This window comes from Eulemur rufifrons, chromosome 14, assembly GCF_041146395.1.
Source record: "Eulemur rufifrons isolate Redbay chromosome 14, OSU_ERuf_1, whole genome shotgun sequence".
Lineage (NCBI taxonomy): Eukaryota > Metazoa > Chordata > Mammalia > Primates > Lemuridae > Eulemur > Eulemur rufifrons.
Genome location: NC_090996.1, coordinates 9,244,305 through 9,266,487, shown reverse-complemented (window position 1 = coordinate 9,266,487; position 22,183 = coordinate 9,244,305). Strand labels below are relative to the sequence as shown.

The 22,183-nt window shown below is 50.4% G+C and overlaps 1 protein-coding gene across 6 annotated transcripts in view; it reads left to right on the top strand.

Moving 5' to 3' along the window:
- CUX1 (cut like homeobox 1) overlaps positions 1-22,183 on the top strand; it is a 362,384-nt gene that overhangs the window by 60,198 nt on the left and 280,003 nt on the right. For 5 of the 6 annotated variants that reach the window (XM_069486411.1, XM_069486413.1, XM_069486410.1 and 2 more), the window contains exon 2: positions 20,543-20,653. The exons of the other annotated variant lie outside the window; for it this stretch is intronic. In XM_069486411.1, coding sequence (XP_069342512.1) covers positions 20,543-20,653 — 111 coding nt within the window. The remainder of the gene's footprint in view (positions 1-20,542; positions 20,654-22,183) is intronic. 6 annotated transcript variants of the gene reach the window in all.

Here is a 22,183-nt window from a genome sequence, read left to right as displayed (position 1 = left end):
GAGCCGGAGGAAATGGGCTCATCATTACTATGTTATATGCAGCCTAAAAATCTATGTGGATTTTTATTTTGCAAGAATGCGACTGTTTAATTGAAAAATGTTGTTAAAATGTGTTTTCCCCTTCCCATCAGTGTGTTGTTAATGCTTATACATCCAAGCTAGGGTCAGTTACAATTGGTGCCCCTTTGCCAAAATACTTTTCATTTTTGTGCAGAATTCTGTGATGCTACATCTATTTTTGTTTAATTAGGCCCTGCAAGAAAATGAGGGAGAGTTGTATTTAAATTTTTAGACCATTAAAGGGCCTAAAACTATCTCAGACGAAAGACACAAAAAAATTAGCTTTAATATTTATTGTATGAATAAAACCGATAGGGAGGACATTTCCAGAAACCCTTTATCGAACAGACAGCTGGCTAAGATTAATTGCAGGACTGAAAGCAGGCATGTTTGCTAGTTTTTCTTGTTCTGTTACTAGAAAATAACTCTTTAAGAGGGACTAGAAATGCTTAATCTCCTTGTATTTTTCCGGCAAGCTGTAAATTTTATAACTCACCCATATAATAAAATGTTTGTTGCTAACATCATGTTTTGCTTTTTGATAGAGCAGTCCTAATTTCTACTTTCATTGGAATTCCTTTTAAAATTCTAATTTAGGCCGGGCGCGGTGGCTCACGCCTGTAATCCTAGCACTCTGGGAGGCCGAGGCGGGTGGATTGCTCAAGGTCAGGAGTTCGAGACCAGCCTGAGCGAGACCCCGTCTCTACTAAAAATAGAAAGACATTATATGGACAACTAAAAATCTATATAGAAAAAATTAGCCGGGCATAGTGGCGCATGCCTGTAGTCCCAGCTACTTGGGAGGCTGAGGCAGTAGGATCGCTTAAGCCCAGGAGTCTGAGGTTGCTGTGAGCTAAGCTGACGCCACGGCACTCACTCTAGCCTGGGCAACAAAGTGAGACTCTGTCTCAACAAAAAAAAAAAAAAAAATTCTAATTTAGAAAACAAAACCAAGTATGAAATATTTGCCTTATAAATGGAAAGTTCTTCAAACCCCGCCCCCCCCCCCCCCCCCCAGGTTCCAGGGCTGTGGAATCAAACTGGCTGGCTCGTGGCCCAAAAGAAGCCTGGTAAAGAAGCATGTTTTGGGCACGGCCTGTCACCCTGCCTCTTGTGACGTTCTTTTCATCATTTCAGCGGCCAGGCATCCCTTTTGGGCTGGAGGGTTTGCCAAAGATTCTCATGTAGAAAAATGGACAGACCCAGTTGCGTCCCGATGTTGACATTAATGGGCAGAAAGAGAGAAGGGCAGATCTCTGTCTGGCTTGAGCTCTTGTGTTTCTCTCCTACGTTTGATTTCCCAAATTGGATTGGCTGTTGTGATTGAAAAGATTGTCAGCACTATGTAAATGAGAAGGAGAAGTGAAAGTGCATCTCATGCAGATAATTTCTATGTAGATAATTTGCCATAAAAATTTATATTGCAGTCCTTAAAACCTTCGGAGATTTAGTCTGTCTAGGGAAAGGTGATTTATATGGTATTAAAACACTTTTTATGTTCCAGTCCTTTAGATTTAATGTTTATTGCCTATAAAAATGAAATCTTCTTGTGGATATTTAAAAGTTTTGGTACTGTGTGAAATATATATTCAAGTTAGTAATGCTTTGGAGATGTTGTAAATAAGTGACAGTCCTTTTGCCCCAAAGTCTGCACTGCCGTCTGGGCCCACGTCTCCGCCGCGCACACTTGGATCGTTGCACAGGTCTGGGGTCTCATCACCATGGCGAGCTTGCCAGGTAGGAAAATGTCTTATGTGGGGATCGTGTTGGTTTTTTAAAAAATTTTAATTAGCTAACAAGTTTAGAACTATTGTAATTCCTCAGAAAGTTAATGCAAGGTGTGACCAGAATTTCATTCAAACCTACAGAACTACATGAATTATGGCCCAGGTTTGAAGGCATGGGAGTACTCTGGCATTGTAATCAATATCCAGTGCACAGCAGTTTGTAGACTTTTGCAGCCCCTCCGATTCATAATGGTATGCTTTAATGCTGATCTTAAATAAAACTCTCCTGAAGTAAATAAATCATACGGCAGGGGTGGCACTGCTGGGGAAGGGGACCATTTAAGCATTTGGAGGCCTCCCGAAAGATGTCCCTTGAACTGACATGACAGCCCTGGAGATGAGTACCTGGTGTGATTGTTGAACTAAAGCATAGTTTCTGTAGCCCTGGAGAGGGCTTCACTGGGCTGTCCCATCCGGATGCTATTCATACTCGGGGAGTGGCCGGCCACCCGAGTGCTGGGAGGGTGGCCCTGCTGAACCTTGTGTCCCAAGCTCCCATCCCAGGCTGAGTGCTAGTCAGCTTCCCGACTCCTCAGACACTGGACATTTTAGAAACCACGTGGGAAATGCTTTTCCTGGAGATTTGCACATCCTCCAGAAGGTGGAACTAATCAACCAGGCCGCCCCATTATAGCCACCATGGGACTCCTGTTGGCAAGGGCCATTAGGAAGCCATAATCTATTAAGACTGGAGGAGTCTGGCCTGAGACCCTGGCCAGAAGAGACCAGGCATGAAGACTTTGGCCGGGCTGCGTGGCTTGGACAATATTGGGAATAAAGGAACTTTGAAATTGCGGTGACTGGGATGTCATACTTGTCCACAAGGGTGGGATGTCAGTAAGCTTTGCTGGTGGCTGTCCCATAGAAAGGGCTCCGCTCAGTGTCTCAGCAGCAAAAGGACCCGCATTCTTAAGAATTCTAGGGGAAGAAATACTTAAGAGAGTGGCTGAAATTCTGAATGCCGCAGGGTGGAATTCAGTGGTGCCTGCATAGTCTGCGAGTCATACCCTGCCCTCCAAAAGATGTCGCAGAGTTGAGTTTGCAGCTTGTTGGCTTAAGGTGAAGTGGGGGCAGTGTATAAGGATGTGGATTAGTGATGATTTGGGGGCCACATTTTCTTGTATCACCAGTAAAATGAAGCAGAGTCCAGGTCTCAGAAGAGCAGACTGACTGCCAGCTGGCAGGTAGGCAGACTTATTGTCACAGGTGAAGTCTGAGAGGCAGGCAGGTGAGGGAGCAGGGGGAAGAAAGAGAAACACCAGGCACTATGGGGACAGTGGCCGGACACAGTAGGCATATAATTAGTGTGCATTTGTGCAAAGGTAAACAGGTTTGCAAGGGAATGCAGGAACACTACAGCCAGCCTTGTGCAAACAGGACCAGCGAACAGATTGCCAGTATTGCTTCCGACAGCTCTGCTCCTCCGGGAGAAGTGGTGAACTCACTTCAGAACTCTCCTTTGTCAGTTCCAACTAGACTCTCTGGAAGGAACGCGAACATTCCGACTTCCCAGTGACAGTGTGTGAAGGGAGGCCAGTATGCAGCTACATCTACTAATATTTTTGGTATAAATCAGTTGCTAAAATTAATTCCAGTCTGAAACTTGATGAATTCTCAGTCATGGAATTAACAGGTTTCAAATGAAAAACATTAGCTTGATTAAAAATAAATGTTTATGCTGGAAATTCGGAGCCTGTCTGTCCCTAACAAACTAAATACAAAGTTTTTTTGTCTTAGTGGCTTTGTTTGCCTTTTTGTATTTATGAGGAACGTATATATTCGTACCAGAAATTGACAGGCCATTAGCTGCTACCCACTCCCGGCAATTCCTTATGCATAGCCGGTATTATCCTGTCCGCGTAAGGCCGGCTGTCAGTCCCTATGAAGAATAAGGCACAAACCTGTCTCATTGGTGGCCTCCTGAGCCTATTTGCTATGCAGGAAAGTCACACTGCCGTAAAGGGCACCCTCCTTTCAGCCAGCACTCATTTCCTTATTACACCTTCCTCTGAATTTATATCGGGCAAACTATTTAAGACACATATATGAAGCAGAAGGTGTGTTTCATTTTGTTTTTAATGAGATTTCAAACTATCTCTGTCCATCTCTGTCCTCTGGATGACAGCGCAGACTCTTACGTCATTTGCTATTAGACATCGTGTGGTTTGACATCCTCGAAGGCTCAGCCTCCCCTGGGTGTGGGAGGTTAATACAGCAAGGAAAGCAGAAGGGGCGCTCTATTAAGAACTTAGAGATTCTGTCTTAGTTAGATAGAAGATTTCTAACAATGAAGAATAAGTCAAGCTTTCTTATTTCTGCTGGTGTAAGTATCACGGCGTGGGTCACGGTAAACGGTTTACGATTTTCACGCCGAGCTTCAATGTTGAATAACCCCCAGAATGTCGTATGACTAGTCTGATGTTATCCTGCCCAAATCTTCCTAGGTTTAGCTGTAGGGATGGAAAATTGAATAGCCAAATTTATTTCCAGTGCGGTAGTCTTGGGGTTTTGCTTATTTGTGTGTGTGTGTTTCAAGAGGAACCCGTGTTTCTGGACTCAATGTTAAGTGGCAACAGTAATGCAAAACACTGGATTTATTTTTTTTTTTTTTTTTTGAGACAGAGTCTCACTCTGTTGCCCAGGCTAGAGTGCCATGGCGTCAGCCTAGCTCACAGCAACCTCAAACTCCTGGGCTCAAGCAATCCTTCTGCCTCAGCCTCCTGAGTAGCTGGGACTACAGGCATGCGCCACCATCCCCGGCTAATTTTATATATATATATATATATATATATATACACACACACACACACACACATACACACACACACACACACATACATACATATATATTTTTAGTTGTTCAGCTAATTTCTATTTTTTTTAATAGAGACAGGGTCTTGCTCTTGCTCAGGCTGGTCTCGAACTCCTGAGCTTAAATGATCCACCCGCCTCGGCCTCCCAGAGAGCTAGGATTACAGGTGTGAGCCACTGCGCCCGGCCAAAATGCTGGATGTATCAACTGATTTTGTAAAGAAAAAGAAATGCCCCGGTGTCACTACAGTACCAGTGTTTGAGATACACCGCCCTCTCGCCCCCACCCAGCTGGTGCTGATGCAGTAGCACCCCAGCCCTCCCGCCGGGCCTTCTGGCAGCCCCAAGGGGTCGGGGATCCAGCGAGGGATGAGGTCACGTCGGGAAGGGCAGATGCACTTGGAGGGGGAGCCCGTTCCCCTGCTTTAAACCGCAAATGTCTTTTGATAACTAGTAAAATTGGCAAGCGGAATGATTGAAAACATGTGAGAGGTAACTGGATCTAAGTTTCAAGTAGTACATATTTGAGAAGTTTTCCCCAATGTAAAAGTTAGTCTTTAAGAGCCTTAAACTAATAAAAACAAGGAAATTCCATGTTACGGCTGCCACTCGGCCTTTCCATTTTTATTCCAGAAGTCAGATTTGACAGGTCAGCGGCTGGCTGGCTCTGGGATCCCCGTGCGCGGTTAAAGCGGGAGGGACAAGGAGGAAAGCTGGCAGCAGCCGGGCTGGGGAAGTCTTGGCCGCGTTTTGGTGCCAGGTCATAATTCCGTTGTAGCGTATCCTATTTTCTCTTCTTGGGGCTGCTTCCTGTATTCACTTTATTCACTGAAGCTGGTTCAGGATTCTTTTAGAGACAGTTCTTGTTTCTTTCCTTTCCTGTGTCTTGATGTCATTGCAAGTTTTACTTGGTGGCTGCCGTTTCACCAGGAGTTAAGGCTGGGCGTCCTGCACTCTTTTGACTGTGGCCTCTCTGCTGAGCTGCAGTGGCTTTTAGCCACTCCTCCCGCCTGTCTGTTCTTCCCACCACTGCCAGAAGGATCGCTCCAGAGGACAGCAGTGGCCTGTTCAGCAGCCACCTAGAGAGTCAAGTCCATGTTCAAGGCCTCCCGTAGGCGCCCCTAGCCTGTCTTCCTGTATCCACCGCCTGCCTTCCTTAGTGACCCAGGAGGTAATGAGTCACGATGGCGCCGGAGACCCCAGTATCTGGCCTTTTTGAAAAGCAGCCCGGGCACCAGCAACCTGAGGCAGCTGCTGTCCTCCTGGTGGGAGTGACGGGGCGGGGAGTGCAGAGACAGGGAGCTGGAGGACAGGGAGACAGACTTCACTGCACATGGAAGGCACAACCACTGCACTTAGAATAACAAGGAGCCCTCGAGTTCGTTCCCTCTCGTGCCCCTGGAGCCCGCTGGCCGCCTGTCAGCCGTAGGCGGGTCGCACTTCTGCGGGTGTTCTGCTACAGCGGAAGGAGCAGATTTAGGTGCAGAAAATAACTGCTTTCAAAGTCTCACCCGGCTACGTAACAGCTATGTGGTCCTGGTCAGGTTACTTTTACCTCTGAACACCAGAGTCCCCGTTGGTGGAGTGGGCACAATAACGTCTCGTCGGATTGTCGTGGGGATGAAAAATGATGGGGGCTGCACAGCGTGAGTCTGTAAACTGTAACTGCAGCTATTTTTATAACCTCTGCCCGTTCTGTGCCTTCTGGAATCGTCCCTCCCCCGCTCCTTCCCCCACATGAAATCTCGCCCATCCTGGAGGCCACCTCCTGTCACCTTTCCTACGAAGCCTTCCCTGATCTTCTCAGCTCCCAGGCGGTCTCGGTCCCTCTTCTGGAGGAGTCCGCCTGACGCTTGTCCAGTTTTACTACGTCGTGAACCCTCTGAGCACCAGTGCAGCTTGTTGGCCATTTTATTCCTTGTCCTTCTCTGCCCCCCACCATGGGCCCAGCAGGTGCTCAGGAGCAATTTGGATCAGTGGACACTAGGTTGGCAGAGGGCTGGGTGGCAGGAGGGCGGTTTCCTGGGGTATTTGGGCCGTAGGGCTGTCCCGTGGAAGCGATGCTCTGGGCTTCATTGGCTCTTGTTTCACAGCAGTGTGCCCTTGCAAACGTGTCTCTGAAACCGGACTCATTCTTCTGAGACAGATTCTTCATGATCCCGTTGGACCTGTGTCCAGCTCTGGCGTTCCTACCGCACAGACTGAGGCTTTGCTCTTGGCAGCTGTGTGGTGTCCAAGTGTCGTACCAATGTGTAGAAATCCAGGGAAACCCATCAAGCAGAGACCCCCTTAGGAATAGGGGTATAGCCAGGGGTAAACTGGGAAATGTTCTTTTGTTTCAGCTCTTGTTAAAAATCTTGGTAAAAAAAATTACATTGGTGCGCGTTCCAGAATTAGTAAGTAGAGCATACCGAAGATAATTAATTGTTTTTGTTTTTGATGATTGAAGATCTTGATCTTCATTTCGGATCTGTGGCATATTTCCTTTTCACATTGGCTCGGTCAGACACCACGCTCCCTGGCATAGGAGGCAGCGGTGCCCATGGGCCCAGTGCCCCAGCGTCCACGTCCACTGGCTGCTGCTCATGCGTCACTGCCTGTGGCTTCCAGTCTGTGATGGAATGGCAGGGGCGGGGAAGTGGCTGGAGAGTGTGACTGCGTTGGTCCCTGGTTCTGTGTGGGTGGTGTCCTGGTGTCTTGGCTGGTGGTGACGGGTTGGGGTGGGAGGGCTCCTTTGTGTAGATCACACTGTCCTGGGAGCTGCCTTTTGCCCCCTAAACCGGATCAGAATCCTCTCCTCCCTGCTGACCCTCAGGAAGTCACAAGAAGCACAGCACACAGAGGACATGGTGTATACAGAGATGTCCTTCCTGGGCCAAAACGAGTGGTGCCATTTTGCCAGGCTCGATAGAGAAAAATCTCCTTGATGTCTGTGTAATTAAGAAGTGACATACAGAGTTAGAGACAGACTGGTGATGAGAACTTGGTCTTGGAGCAGTCACAGAGAGATTGGGAACACTTTGTAACTGGCATTAATTTCCTGCCACAAGTGCCCTGGCTGAGAGAGCCTGGATGAAGAGGGGGCCACCGGCGCTGGTCAGAGCTCGGAGCGTGTTGGGAACTGTGCCGACTGTGGGCGGTGGGTGTTAGGTGGTGGTGGTAGTTTGTCATGATGGTGCTTTATAATTGTGTGTCCTCATCCTTCAGTGCGAGTTCAGATAGTTAGCAATAGCTCTTTAGCTAGCTTTGTAGAGTCTGAGTCAAAGCGCCCCTCCAGCTGTTTTTCAGAAAGGCCCCCTGGACAGGATGCCACTGACAACTGGAGTCACTGTTCTGGCGCCCAGAGTGGGCAGACTGGCAGCAGCACTTCCGGGACAGCTCATGCAGCAGCTCTTTGCCTCCCTGGCTGTCCGTCACATCTAGCACAGCCGAGGGGGAGACTCCTTGAGGATTTAAATGGCCCCTTGAAAATCCCATCTCTGCTCTTGGCACTGGGAGCTGTCCTGCAGAGTCACCTGTTGGTGCCCAGAACCCAGGTTCCCTGATGGCAGCCAGCGGTAGCGGTGCCAGGAGGGAGTGGAGGAATCACTTGTGACGCTCCCTTTCTCTGCCGTACGAGTGTCACTCTGCGGGGCCATCTGGCTGGCAGCAGCTCTCAGCCAATGGCAGGATGTTGTAAACCTTGCCTGCTGAACACAGCACCGAAAATCTTGAAAATTAACTGCAAAAATAAAATCAAAGCTGGCGCAGAGGTGGTATTTCTTGGCCTGGCGTAAGCTGTTCGGATGAACTTGCTCTGCCTTGTTGATAGATGCCTGTTACTAGTTTGGTTTTTCCCAGGAGCCAGTTGGCATCTTTTAACTTTTACTTATAAAATCCAGGCAAAAACATTTTGAGAGCTTTCTGGAGTTTTTATTTGCTAATTAAAATGTGAGAAGGGAACACAGCCACAGGTAGAGTTCTAGTGCAAGCCACAGCTGTGATTTAAAAAAAAACAAAACAACAACAAAAAAAACAACCAAGCCCGACAGTTTCAAAATGAAGTTATTAGCACTTCACCTGTAACTGTGATAGCTTTTAACTTTCATGATCTGTCTCGTAAGCACCCCCCACCCACACCCGGAGTATACAGAAAGGGAGCTAAGTGTGGAAGCTGGAGTAGTTAATCCTTGAGGAAGACAATAGTCAGAACTATCATTCCTATCAAACTTTTTTAACTTGTAAAAGACTTTTTCTTGTTCTCCATGTCATGTAGTTTCCAATGGCCCTGGGAGATAGGGTAGGTATGTTTTACAGAGGAGAAAACTGAGGCTCAGGAAGCCTTGGTGACTTGCCCCCGTTCCCTTGGTGAGGACAGCTGCGTCCCCAAAGGAGCCTGGGCTGCCCAAAACGCCCCTGCTGCTTCCCAGACGTCAGCGATGCGCCCGGCCCGGGCGGCCCCAGCTCCATGAGAAACAGGGCTGCGTGAAAAATCACCCAGTACGGGTTACGTGCCTTCTTCCACTCGTAAAATAATTAAGTAAAATCTGCTTTAATTCTGAAAGTCATAAGCAGCCAGTTGCCCACCAAGCCCAGTTACGATCCTCAGTGACCCCTCCCCCCACCGCCAAGGCGTAGCTGTCCCCGCACAGACGTGCTGGGTGGTTCGTTCTGATGCCCGTGTCTGCCCTGGCAGATGTTCATGGCTGGGCAGCCCAAACAGGGCTCGTGAGCCACGGGCGGGCTCCGCCGCCAGCGCGGCCCCCGAGCAGTGGAAGGGAGCCTTTGCCAGGGTGGCTGGTGCCCTAACAAATTGATTCCTGCCAAACAATAGAAATAAATATTTTCAACAGACAGAAATTTTGGCTCCTAAAGGCTTCAAATTAAAGGCTTATTTCTGAAACAAATACTTTAGGAGGAAAACATTTTTACCAGTGTAGATGAGATCAGTCACTCGTTTTGGCAGTGGTGTAATTATTTAGAGATTAAAACACAACCGTTTCCCCATCCCTGCCTCGTTTTTCACGGATGAACTTGCACCTTACTTGCTGGAGAAAGGAAAGCGCATTCAGCTTGAGTGTGGGGAAGAGGCGGTGGTTTATTGCAGAGAGCCCCCGTTGTGGGGTCGCCCAGAGCTGGATTCAGATCTTGGCCCGGTCCCCTCCTGGGCAAAGCCAGTTGGTCGTCTAATCGTCAGTTTCCTCAGCCAGTGAAGCGGGGTGGCAGTGTCTCCTTTGCAGTGGTTATGACGTTGCCCTCAGGACCTCAAGGCCAGCACTGTCCACCAGAACTTTCTGTTGGTGGCATGGTCTGTCCATGTGCCACCACATATAATCGCCACTAGCCACATGTGACTGTTGAGCCCTTGAAGTGCAGCATCTGCAATTGAGAAACTGAGTCTGTGGCTAGTGGCTACCACTTTGGATAGTGTAGTTCCTCTTCATCTACCTCATCGGATTAGTTGGTCCCTGGGTTCCAACTGGTTGTTGGGTCAACCTACTGAAGATCGCTCATCTCTGTCTCTTTCTCGGCTCTGGATGCAGCTGCAGAGTTTGGGCCCGTATGTTCTTGCTGATATTCAGCCTCTGTCCTGCAGCCAGAGTATCGGAATACTTCCATCAAGCTTGGCAGAGGAATGAACATCTTGGCCACTAGCCCTTCACGGACAGTTCTGTTCTGTTCTGTTCTTTTCTTTTGCTTGCTTGCTTGCTTGCTTGCTTTCTTTCTTTCTTTCTTTCTTTCTTTTTTTTTTTTTTTTAAAGAAATGGGGGTCTTGCTATGTTGCCCAAGCCAGACTCAAACTCCTGGGCTCAAGAGATCCTCCCGCCTCAGCCTCCCAGGTAGCTGGGGCAACAGGCTGACACCACTGCACCCGGCTGACATTGCTTAATTTTAACAAGTTCCCGTTTGTCTCATAATATATACTAAGTATAAAAGAAAAAAAAAAAAAAAAGAATCCACGAAGTCCAGGGGTCTGTCCCCTGAGCATCTGTTAGCAAAGGCGAGTCACATACGTGTGGCACCTCGGTTTCCTTAGCTGTCAGACCAGATCAGCAAAGCTCCTGCGGCCGCTTCTCTCCACAGCTGACCCTGAGGCCCACAGGAGGGGCAGTGTCAACAATGGGCACGGCCTCAACAGGCCCCCTAATCTGCCAGTGCGGCTCCTGCAGGGGAAGGGGGTACTGTAGCTTGAGGAAACAGGAGGTAGAAAACACGGGCCCCACTCAAGGGGGTCCCACGTTAACCCAGGAACAAGGTAACCAGGGAGAGCGCAGTGGAGGGAGAACCCAGGCAGCCGGAGATCATCCCGCACCGCGAACCACGCCCCAGATGGCTCTGTGCAGGGCTCCTCGGAGAAGGTGAAGCTTGGAGGGGGGTGAACCCTGCCATTTGGAGCCGAGTGTGTCTGCAGGGCTGAGGCTGGCAGGCAGAATTTCGTGGCGTTTTGAGATACAGCCTAAAGAGAGCAGTAAAGAATACCGCTTATAAAATGAACATTTTTGTAGCTCTAAAATGGTCAGATATCAGTAATTTCATACATTCAACTAATCTGTACAGCAGAGGCCTTCTCTTTCGGGTTGAGAGGCATCCTCCGTCTCCCTGCCACGGTGCTCCTGCCACGGTGCTCCAGCCACGTGGCCCGCGCCGCCTCCTATTTCGTATTTCGTTATTCGTCCCGGAGACACCGTCTCTCACGTCTCACCGTTTAAATGAGAGTCTAGCAAGTATCGCATGTAGTGCAATGCTTGTGGGATACATCTGGCATTTTTGTCTTTGCGGAGTGGGTTTTTGATGCGGAGAAATACAAAAACCAAAATGTTGGTTCTTTTGAAATCTCTCAATCCTGAGGAATTCACAAAAAGGCTTGTATGAAAAGTTCGTACTCAGCTTTTGTTAGACCAATTTATTTATTTTTATTCAATTTAAGGAATAGGTAATGTATGCACTTGGTCTAGAATCAAAATTATATATATGTGTGTGTATATATGCACACACACATTGAGAAATCCTGTCCCACTTCTGTCCCTTTCCACCCCATTCTTCCCACCCTGCGATCACCCCAAGCAAGCACTGTGCTTGCTAGTTTCCTGGGGGTGTGATGAACGGATTCAGCAGCGAACATTTACAGTACAGGCCACGGGTAGTAAGGGTGTACTGGATTAAATTGTTTTACTTGAATTTCTGAGATTAGAAGTCATCTCTCATAATCAAGAAATACTGAGTGCGTATTAGATGTGTAACACCATTTTAAGAGTTAAAGGAGCATGGGAAAATCATCTGTATGTGAGGCGAGGTCAGGTTGAATAGCAAGAGGAAAAGAGAAACTGTCTTCAAGAAAGTCTTCACTCACGATCCTGGGCATTTTATCTTAATCCTCATCGCAGTTCCATGAGGCGTGTCAGTGTGTCCCCGTTTTAGGGTAAATAAATAGCTTGCCTGGGTCGCAGAGCTGGGAAGGAGGAGAGCCAGGAGCCCCACCCTCGGCTGTCCCTGGGTCGGGGGCTCAGAACCTCTCTCCGTCTTTGCCCAATAGAGAGCAAAAGCCAGACGTGGTCTAGTAAAATCTGTAGTAACTAGAAATGAACTGGGTCTTTTCCTGCTCTGTGATTTTGAGAGAAAGACGCAGCACAACTAGGAAAGCAAGATGATATTAGGAGTTTATCTTCGTGAAGCTATTTTCTAAGTGTGCTCACTCTCCTCCCAATTTGGGAACTGTTGCTACCCTGCTGATGTCTGTGGGGCCAAGGGAGCAGGGGTGTCAACCGCAACAGACACCCTCCAGGTTCCTATGTACCTTCTTGCTAATCCTGTGGGAAGTAGCAGGGTGGGTGGCATTGCACCCATTTTACAGATCAGCTGGCTTGCTGAAAGCTGTTTACCTTACTGGCAGTGGGAGTCCATGTTCACACGGGTCCCTCGGATCAGAAATCGGTGCCCTTCCTTCCACACCACCCCGCTGGCGCCTCCTCTCCACTCCTGGAGCCAGGATGTTCTCTCTTCTTTCTCTGGGGTTCTGGGAACAGGATCCACTCTTGTGGTGGGAAACCACCCCATAAACACAGCCACCGCGAGCCGTGAGATCTTGGCCAGGAGGTTTTGTTCTGTTCATTCAGCCCTGACCTCCAAGATGGGAGAGGAGGGCCAGCTGTGCTGCGGAGATTCCCAACAGGGCTGAAACTCACAGCGTGTCTTATTGAGCCCCCAGATAACTAGAAAGTGGATCTATAGGCAAGCGCTCGCTCCCTCACATGCCTGTTGTTGCTCGATTTTTTGTTCCCTGAGTTGGACAACGGCAGGGAGAAACCGACCTAGAAAGCTCATCGTTCATCCAGACGATTCAGCCAGCGTTCGTGGAGCACTTTCTCCGTGCCGGGCTCTCGGGCTCTGTGCTGGGTGCGCCGGCAGTGGGCTCGCCCTGTCCTGGGGAGGACGGTTAGCAGTCCCACTGCCAGAATCGACTTTGCCAGTTTTCCTGGCCCCCTATTTCCCGTCCCCATTCTTACGGTGGAGCTCTGATGAAGGTGACTTTCCAGGCTGCAGGGAGGGCTTGGCCAGGCTGGCGTTAGCGGTGGGGGGCCCTTATAAAAATTGTGCCACTCTGGGGCATGAGCCGGAATCCTCTGAGACTGAGCTAGAGGAGGGTGTGGGTCTCTCTCGGCCCCCCACCCACTCTCTTCAGCCCCCACAACTTCCTGGAAGCCTTGCCAGTCCGCAGAGTCCCTAAGTTTGTCCCTTCTCCCCTCCTATGGGTCGTCCCCCCCCCCCCCCCCCCGGCTCTCTTCCTCCGGGTCCCATGCTGATGCTGTTGTCTTCGTGACACTGTTTCTGATTTTTTCCTCCAAACCCTTTCTGCGCTTTTTCTGAACTTGTGTTATAGCAGTTAGTGCATTTTTCCTTTCTTTTTCTTTCCTTTTCCAAGCTTATTCTCTCAGCCAACACTGACCACCTGCCTGTGACATGCCCCGGGGATCCCACAGCGAGCAGAGCGCGGGCCTCGCTGCAGCTCCCGGCCTGCGGGGGCCGGTGATAGCCGCGTGCTCGGCAGAGCGGATGCGGATGAGGACAGGTGTAGCAGGAAGGGCCCGGGCAGCGGGCACGTTACTACCTTCTGCAGGGAGGGGGTGGGGGTGGGGAAGTGGTATTTGAGCATTTCACGGAAGAGAGAAAGGAAAAGCCTCCAAGCCTAGGGAACAGCCTATGCCAGCGTCCAGGGGGAAAGGAGGGGACCCAGCCCTTAGGGGTCATAAGGAGAAGGCCAGCTTGCTGGCTCAGGGTCCTAGGGGACCTCAGTGGTCTTATTCCAGCCCCCTAGGAAGTCACAGAAGTCTCTTGAGCAGGGAATAGCATGTCCCCTTTCCTAGAGGTGGGGCGTCCTGTGTCAGGGCACCCACCCTGGCCCACACGTCTGACGTCACATCACAGAATAATGAAGCCGTAACTCAGACCTTCGTATCAAGTGGTGTGAGTCAAAGGTTGTGAGGGGAACAGTGAGGGAGAAGGATTAAGTGTTGGAAAAGCATTTGGGAAACAGATGGTCCAACCTGGCTCTCAACGTAAACTTACAAAATAAGTGAAGTCATTAACGGTCAATTTGGGAATCCTACAGGGTTCTCTTTTAAATGGAGCCCACTGTCTGTCCACACACCCAGGAAGAGGACAGAGTGACAGAGTGAACTTCTGGGGCACCCTTCTGGGAAGGAGGGATCCTACGTACCTGTCAGTCCTTTAAAGCCTAGGTCTCACTGGAGGGGAAAAATGAGATTTTAAGAGAGAAATGTCTACTTTTAGGAGCAGACATCACATTTACGTGCACAAAATGTGAAAGGTCCCAAGTGTAGCCCTTAAAGGACTCTCACCCCTTGCCGAGTGCCCCTCTGTTAAATTACCAGCATCTTGTGCTTGTGTAGCCTTCCAGAGACTCCTCTGTATATAGAAGCAAGTTATATACGTAAATGTGTATCTGTGTATCTGCAGTGGATCGCTTGTGGACATATTTTGGGGAGGTAGTTTTACATTTCTAACTGAGCACAGTTATTTTCGCACAGCACCCTCCCCCCACCCCAGCCCCTTTAACCACTTACATGCCAAAGCCAGGCTGGCTTCTGTTCACTGACAGCACTTTCCCGTCCCCCTGTTCTGCCTGGATGACCGTGCTGAGGCTTGTCCTTGCTCCGAGGCCCCGCTGTGTCATGTGGAGTGTAGTGCTGGGTGCTGGGTGAGCCCTGATGGGGAAGAGGGTGATGAAGACTAAGCCCCTCTCTCCACAGGCCCCAGCTAAGACGGGCGTCTCTCATGAAAACTCGGAGATGTCTTTTGCTGGAAGTATTTTCTCCCTTTTCTAACCTTTTCCTCTGTTGTGTTCCACGGCCTGGCCCCTGTGTCCTCTTGTTCTTTCATGCCTGCCTCGTTCCCTCTGCTGGACTCTGGGCACCTGGAGGTCAGGGTCGGCCTCCAGTTCCTCTGTGCATTGCTGGAACCCCCAGCCTGGTGTGTGTTCTGGTGGCAGAATGAATTGGGATCTGAAGTCACGTACGTGGCTTTGATGGTACAGAAAATGCACCTGGATGAGGTGTTTACTGTGCCAGGAACTTGAGATGCTTTGTCTTAATTATCTCCAGAGAGGGGAGGTCACCTGCCCACAACCACACAGGTCACAGTAGGCATGGAGCCTGGATCCCAGTCTAGGGTTTTGTGACGTCATTGAATGAAGGGTCCTCAGATATTTTGAGCAGGGGGCTGGGACGGTGATGGCAGGAGGCTGGTGGGTGGGTTTGGGCCCACCACCCCTTTCTAGCCAGAGCACCTGCCATTCGTCAAATGATTCTGTTGTTGGAAACAAAACAAAAAATGCTCTCAGGACTACCCGGTGCAGGAACCACACTGGCCTTTCCCTGTTTGCACAAGTGATCTATTTTTTTGCTAATAAAACCATTTAAAATTTTTATATAGAATGTGCTGCTTGATTAGTTTGACAGATAATCCCTAAAGAAACATCAGATGAATTAATTCTTTGAGTTAAAGTTTGAGATAATAAAATGAGGATATTAGTGTCGCTGATGTGGTCGGCCCAGGCATGTTTTCCCCACCACCCCAGGGGTGCTGCAGGGAGGACACCTCCTTCGCAGGCCTGCAAGGAGCCCACCCTGTGGAGCCTGGGCATCTGCAGGGAGCCCGTGCGGGCTGGCCTGGGGGCTTAAGAAAGACAGAATCTCAGCGAACGTGGTAGGGGCGCTGCAGGTACCCCCAGTTCAAAACCAACAAACAGCCGGCTTGCATACTTCAAAGAGGAGCAGTTCCAAACTGATCACTGACGTTGTTACAAGACTTATTATATTTGGGGAAAAAATTCCCACCATTTCCTTTAAATAGGCAGCAAGTTATATGGTAGTTTTTTTCATTTTTTGTTTTTAATACATCTTTAATACTTGGCTGAAAGGCGGGAGTTCAGGCAGAGAGAAACTTAATATGTTAAGAGCTTTGCCCTTTGAGGATCTGTCAGAAATGGAGAGAAAACATCCTAGAAGTTATAATCAGTGAGGAAAACAGGATTCCAGCCATCCACCGTTCTCGGGCAGGACACCAGCGTCACGGAATGAGCCCTCGGTGTCAGAGAAGAGAGGAGACGCCCGCAGCTAGGCTGGCGTGGTGGCAGGCCCAGCTGCTCCCACGGTGGACGATCGCGGGCCTTGGCCCGGGCCCCGGACCCGGAAGCTCTCCCGAGCTCTGCCCTCTGGGGCTCCTGTCGTGTCGCAGCCTTTGCGGAATGGAGAGAGGGACGCCACTGACAGGGTCTACACCTGGGCTACTATGGCCTGACGACTCGGGTGGGAGCTGGACGAGGCCCAGCGAGTGCCGGGGGCCGGGTTGGGGCTGGAACCTGGGCCGCGCAGGTCCAGAGCAAGGTTTTTCCCTGGACCCCACCTATCCTGACGTTAGTCACCACGATCACTCGGAAAGATAAGAACACACTTTCTGCGTTCAGGCCCTTGCCAGACATTTTCTCAGTAAAATTTCTGGCTCTTTCAACCTCGTTGGAAGTGCCAGGTCCTGAGCCTGCTGTCAGCCTGCCGACCTCCCTCCCATGACCTGGGATCTGGAGCCCTCGGGTGTTTCCAGCAGGAGAGAACTTCTAGATGGTTCTGAGGGGACGTCCTCCTTTGCCTTTCCCTGGGAGAGTTCCGGCTGGGCTGGGGGTGTTTTCCGTGGCAGCCACCGCCTCCGCCGCCAGCTCGTTAACACGCCTGAGACCGGCCAGTGAGCAGTACGTTGTACAAGAAGCAGCTGTTGTTTGACAAGGGACGTGCTCACCTCACTCTGAATCCCCGGACCAAGAGGCCGTTGTTCCCAGGCCTCTGCCCCCTGCAGGTGGACACACTGCCGACGAGCACAGAGGTTCCCGTGTCACGAGGCTGTGTGTTGGACACATTACGTAACCTGTGTTTCCGTAACTACATGTGTATGTGTTTGTTCACATTAGCAGTATTTTAAAAGTTAAGCTATATTGCAGTTTTTCCAACTAGATAATACATACACATGGCAAAGTAATCAGACCCCTCCTCATGGGTCCCTCCTGAGAGCCCAGCACGGTTACAGATTTCTTCTGTGCCTTTTTAGAGATAATCTCAGCCTGTGCAAGCATATGTGTAGATAAACATCGTTTGCACTTTGCTTTTTGGGTTGACTATGTCTTGACGATCACACAATGCACGTGGGACTGTGGGTTTTTTAAGCATCGCAGAATAATCCGTGAGCGGCTTTGCCAACGGGGAGTTGCTGGACGTGTAGGTTGGTTCCAGGGTTTTTGCTCTTTATGACTTTTTAAAGCCTTTCAAATGTGGGGGCTCTATGTTTTTCCCTTCTTAAATGTGTCCCATGACTCATGGGCCAAGGGGTCTGTATTTGAGTCCGCACCCCCACCTCCCTGAATGCATTACATTCCCCTGTTAATGTGTCATTATGTTTGACACTTTGAGTATAGGCAGGCTTGGTAGATAATAAAACAGTATTTGGCTTATGTTTAGTAGCCATCTCCTCCCTGTGCCTGAGAGCGCCTTAGCGTCCTTCAAAGGATTTGGTGATGGGTCCTCTCCCCGCCCCTCCCCGCCAAGGGACTCTGTCAAAATTGTGAGCCTTAAATCTGACCAGCCCGATCTGGGACGGTGGAGGCTCCACGAAGCGGTGGCAACTCAGCCTCTCCTCCTCGCTGTGCCAATCTGTTTCCGTGGTGGTGGGTGGCAGCACAGTGTTAAATTTGGAGACCCCCATTGGTTTCCCAGGCCGACCTGCATATGTCTGCGAGCGAGGGGCAGGGAGTGTGGTGGACCCCTGTGGAGTCCCCGACTGCTGACAGCAAGTTGCCTCCGGTGAGCTGGTTCTGCAGCCCCGTCATCAAGGTGGATCTGCCTCCAGTTGGGCCACGTGTTTTGGCTCAGCCCGCCTCGGTCTGGCTTCCTGACCCATCTGCCTAGGGAGGGGCAGATGAGGGGGAGCCAAGGGGGACAGAGGGGCCTATAGACCCTGTGCCCTTCTGGCATCCCCCATAAAATGTCCCCCCCTCTCCCCACCTGATGGGAAGGCCAGGGGCCGGGGCTGGGACCCCGCAGTCACCTTGGTACTTGCAGCATCCTGCACCTGGCCGGCTGGAAGAGTCAGCAGACGCCCACTGACGGGGTGACCCCCGCCAAGCCTTCCATTCAGTGGAGGAAGCAGGGACCCTGTGGAAAGCAGTCCATGTTCTTTTGTTTTTCTCTAAGTTTTCTGTGTCTGTGTGTGATTGGAACGAAACATCGACTTTTTTTCTTTTTTGTCATATTTCAATATTGGCTTTTTCTCCCCCTTCTCGAAGTCTCCTTTTATAACTTCTTCTGCTGCTGCTTAAATATAGATGTCGAAGTCCTCCTCCTTCCCAGATTGTTTATATTTCTGCGGAGCCTTCTGCTCGTCTGGGACTGCTCTTCTCTCCTCCCCACTCTACCACATTGGTCTCCGTTGCTCTTTTTTCCCTGCCTTCCCTTGACTGGGATGCGTTTCAAATGTGGTCTATCAAAATGTTCAGTGTTTCCCTCTTTTCTGCAATAGCTTTGACATCTGTTCTTGAATCCTAGCCCACGTTATTCTTTAGGACTTGTTTGCCCAAGGTTTACTTTAATGCCAGAAATACTAAGGGGAGAGTTTGGTGTGGTGGTTTCTCCCCCCATCGCCGGTTTGTTAGGGTTTTTTCTCCCTCTCCCCTCCGTTTTAAACTCTCTCTGATTTCTGAGCTGACAGCACGCTGGATGTGTGTTCCAGCACTCTGTCATCCTGTCTGGCAGTGGCCCACCCCGTAGTGGCACCGACGAAGCGTTTACAGCAGGGCTTACAGACTTGCTGGGTTCTTTCCACCGAGAAGGAAGGCAGGTGGGACTCGGTGAGGTGGGCAGAGAGGGGTGGAGAGAGACTCTACTCGCTTCCTGGCGGTCTGGTGATGATCTTCAGCTTTGACCGCTTGCGCCTTTCTGCCCTCGCTTCGTGGGGTTTCTGCTCTGCTCGGTCTCAGGGTAGTGTTCCCTGCCATTGAGAAACCACTCAGAGCAGCCACCTTGAGTCTAAGCAGAATGTGCTGCCGTGTGTCTTTAGTCACTGAAACGACTCAGCAAGAAAACAGGCCTTTTGGTGGCTACGGCAACGTGTCCTTGTCCTCCTGCTGTCAGCCTGGAGCACCATTCTGGGCCCATCTGCTGCAGGCTTGTTTGAAACAGATTCTCTTGGCAGCTCCTCCCAGAATTTCGGAGGCCAGGGCACGGGTTCTTGGATGCGCCGAGTGTCAGTTGGTCGTGCGTAGCAGGGGCCAAAGCCCTCAGGCCCTGCAGGTCCTCTCGTACGGCACCTACTCCTGGTGGTCCTCAGGGTACCTGTGCAAGCAACATGGTTTGAGAAAAACTGTGGCTTCCAGGTGCCTCATTTCCGAAAAGTTTACAAGATATTGGAAATAGTTATTCTTGGTATTTATCTCTTAAAGGTCCCTCTTGAAAACTAGTAATAGGTTAATGGTCCCAAATATGATGCTTGGCCTAGAGGAAGCTCACAGTAAGTATTTGTTGAATGAAAACAAATCAAGGCCAGGTGTGGTGGCTCACGCCTGTAATCCTACCACTCTGGGAGGCCGGGGACGCGGGGCGGGGGGGGGGGGGGGGGGGAGGGTGGGAACCGCTTGAGGCCATGAGTTCGAGACCAGCCTGGGCATCAGCGAGACCCTGTCTCTACCAAAAAAATAGAAAAATTAGCAAGGTATGGTGGTGCATGCCTGTAGTCCCAGATACTCAGGAGGCTGAGGCAGAAGGACCACTTGAGCCCAAGATTTTGAAGTCGCAGTGAGCTAGAATAACCTCAGTGCACTGTAGCTGGGGTGACAGAGTGAGACTCTATTTCAATTAAAAAAAGAAAAGAAAGAAAACAAACCAAATCAAGTATTACTACACACGGTCCTGGGCCCACACGTTGAAGGACAGCCAGGCCGAGTGCCCCGATAAGCGGGCAGAGCTCAGCAGAGGGACCAGCGCCCTCCGGGGTAGCTGGAAGAACAGACAGGAGCAGCTCCAGGGAGGGGCGTGCATTGGCCCGACTGGTTTTAGCAGGAAGGCGTTTCTGCGTGTTCTGTTACAGGATCAGAGTCGTCTGTGGAGTGCATGTAGATGCACGACACACCAAGCTGGGCAAGTTTGGTTTTCTCAGACCAGTGCACGTGGGGTGGATGGATTGTGTTCATTCGCTTCCTGCTGCCCCCCAACCCCTCCTCTGTCAATGAGCTAAGAATCCCTGGAGCCACCAGGGTCTCTACTTGACGTTCTGGTCAAATGCAAATACGATCTCCTCTGGTACAAGGCACAATTACAATCTTGCTTTTCCTTTTTTGTTTTTCTCAACAGAGAGAACTCGATGCCACCGCAACGGTATTGGCGAACCGGCAAGATGAAAGTGAACAGTCCAGAAAGCGGCTTATCGAGCAGAGCCGAGAGTTCAAGAAGAACACTCCAGAGGTGAGGTGGGGCTGCCCTCGAGATCTCTTTGAAGGGGTCTTATTATTCTGGTACACATTCAGACGATGTGTCGTAGGCATTTCATCTTCATCGAATGTGTGGGAAACAGCCTGCTCCTTTCTCCGATGTCCTCAGCCCCATCCCAGCCAGGCTGGGGAGGACATGGCACTTGATAGGTTGTCTGGAAATAATAAAGTCTGAGCTAATTCCAAATGCAGATACTGAACAAGCTGGGTACGTGAGAGTTTGCGGGCAAGTGTGTGGATGTCTCAGACCCTCGAGCCCAGCCCAGCCTCTGGCCCCACGTGGGGTAGCGTGCCACCAGAATCCAGGAAGGACACTGTGGGGCAGAGGGGCCCTGGCTCCCCGGTTCTGGGGCAGGCAGAGTGTGTCTGGAGACTGCTCACATCTGAGAGTAGCCACATGCCGATACTTCTTATAAGACAGACATAGAATCTGCAAGGGCCTTTTTAATGCCTCTGTGTTTCTTGAAATAATCTGTAAGGCACTGGGATGACCTTGTCACCTGCTCCCTTTTTTTTCTTGCATGTGTGCATTAGGAGGGCCAATGTTGAGAGTCCCCGAGGCCACACTTTCCTAGTCTGTTTCTAGGTCTCTTTTTCTCTTCTGTCTCTGTCAAGTGTATAGTAAGAAATAAAAAAGAAGCGAGAGTGTCACAGAAGGATGAGCAGACCTGGGCTTTGCTTTGGCGGGGGCGGGGGGGGGAGGAGGAGGTGCGGGCATTATCTTCTGTCAGTTGGGCCCCGATGGTCCTCTTGCCATGGGCTCGGACCCCAGCCTCTGCATTTCCCCTCGGATGGGAGGGCTCCCAGGCCCTGGGAACCTTCCTACAGCTCTCAGTTCTTCCACGTAGGACAAAGGAATGGGCCTGGAAGCAAAGCCGCTTTCTGGGAGAGATGCCCCTAACTCGTATAATATGATATTTCTGAAAAATTAGATGTGAATTGAATTTTTAAAAGTGGACTCATTTAAAATGTTTCGAAGGAGCTGTGCTATTGAAGGGAGTGCCATCTTGAATCATTTTGGAAAACAAATTTTGAACCCTCTATTTTAGAATAAATATTTTGGAAGAAAGTAGGGTAGGAATAAAGAAGGCTCCAGCAGTAGACGCAGCTAAGAGGTTCAGCTCTCAGACCACTGCTTACCCTCCGCCACCGCCTGCCCTGGGGTGTGGACCTTCACGTCTGCTCGGAGCAGAAACTCAGGTCGGAGTCACTGCTGCTTGGGCGCTGCTGCCCTGTGTGCGGCTGTCGGAGGGTTGGGGGCCGTGTTGTCTCTGTTCAGCCTGGCGAGTAAAGGCAGGAGCCAGCGGCAGCCTCTGCTCCTGTCTCTCAGCTGCTGCAGAGCAGACCCTCGCGGAGGGCCCAGTTGTGGCGTTTCCCGAGCTCTCGGCCTGGCCTCTGTTTCCCTAGGCTGACCCGTTTCCCGCCCATCTCTCGAGCCGCTCTTGGCGCCGTTCCTGTATCTAGCTGTGGCCGCTGACTTGTGTTCTCACTGCCCTGCCCTTGG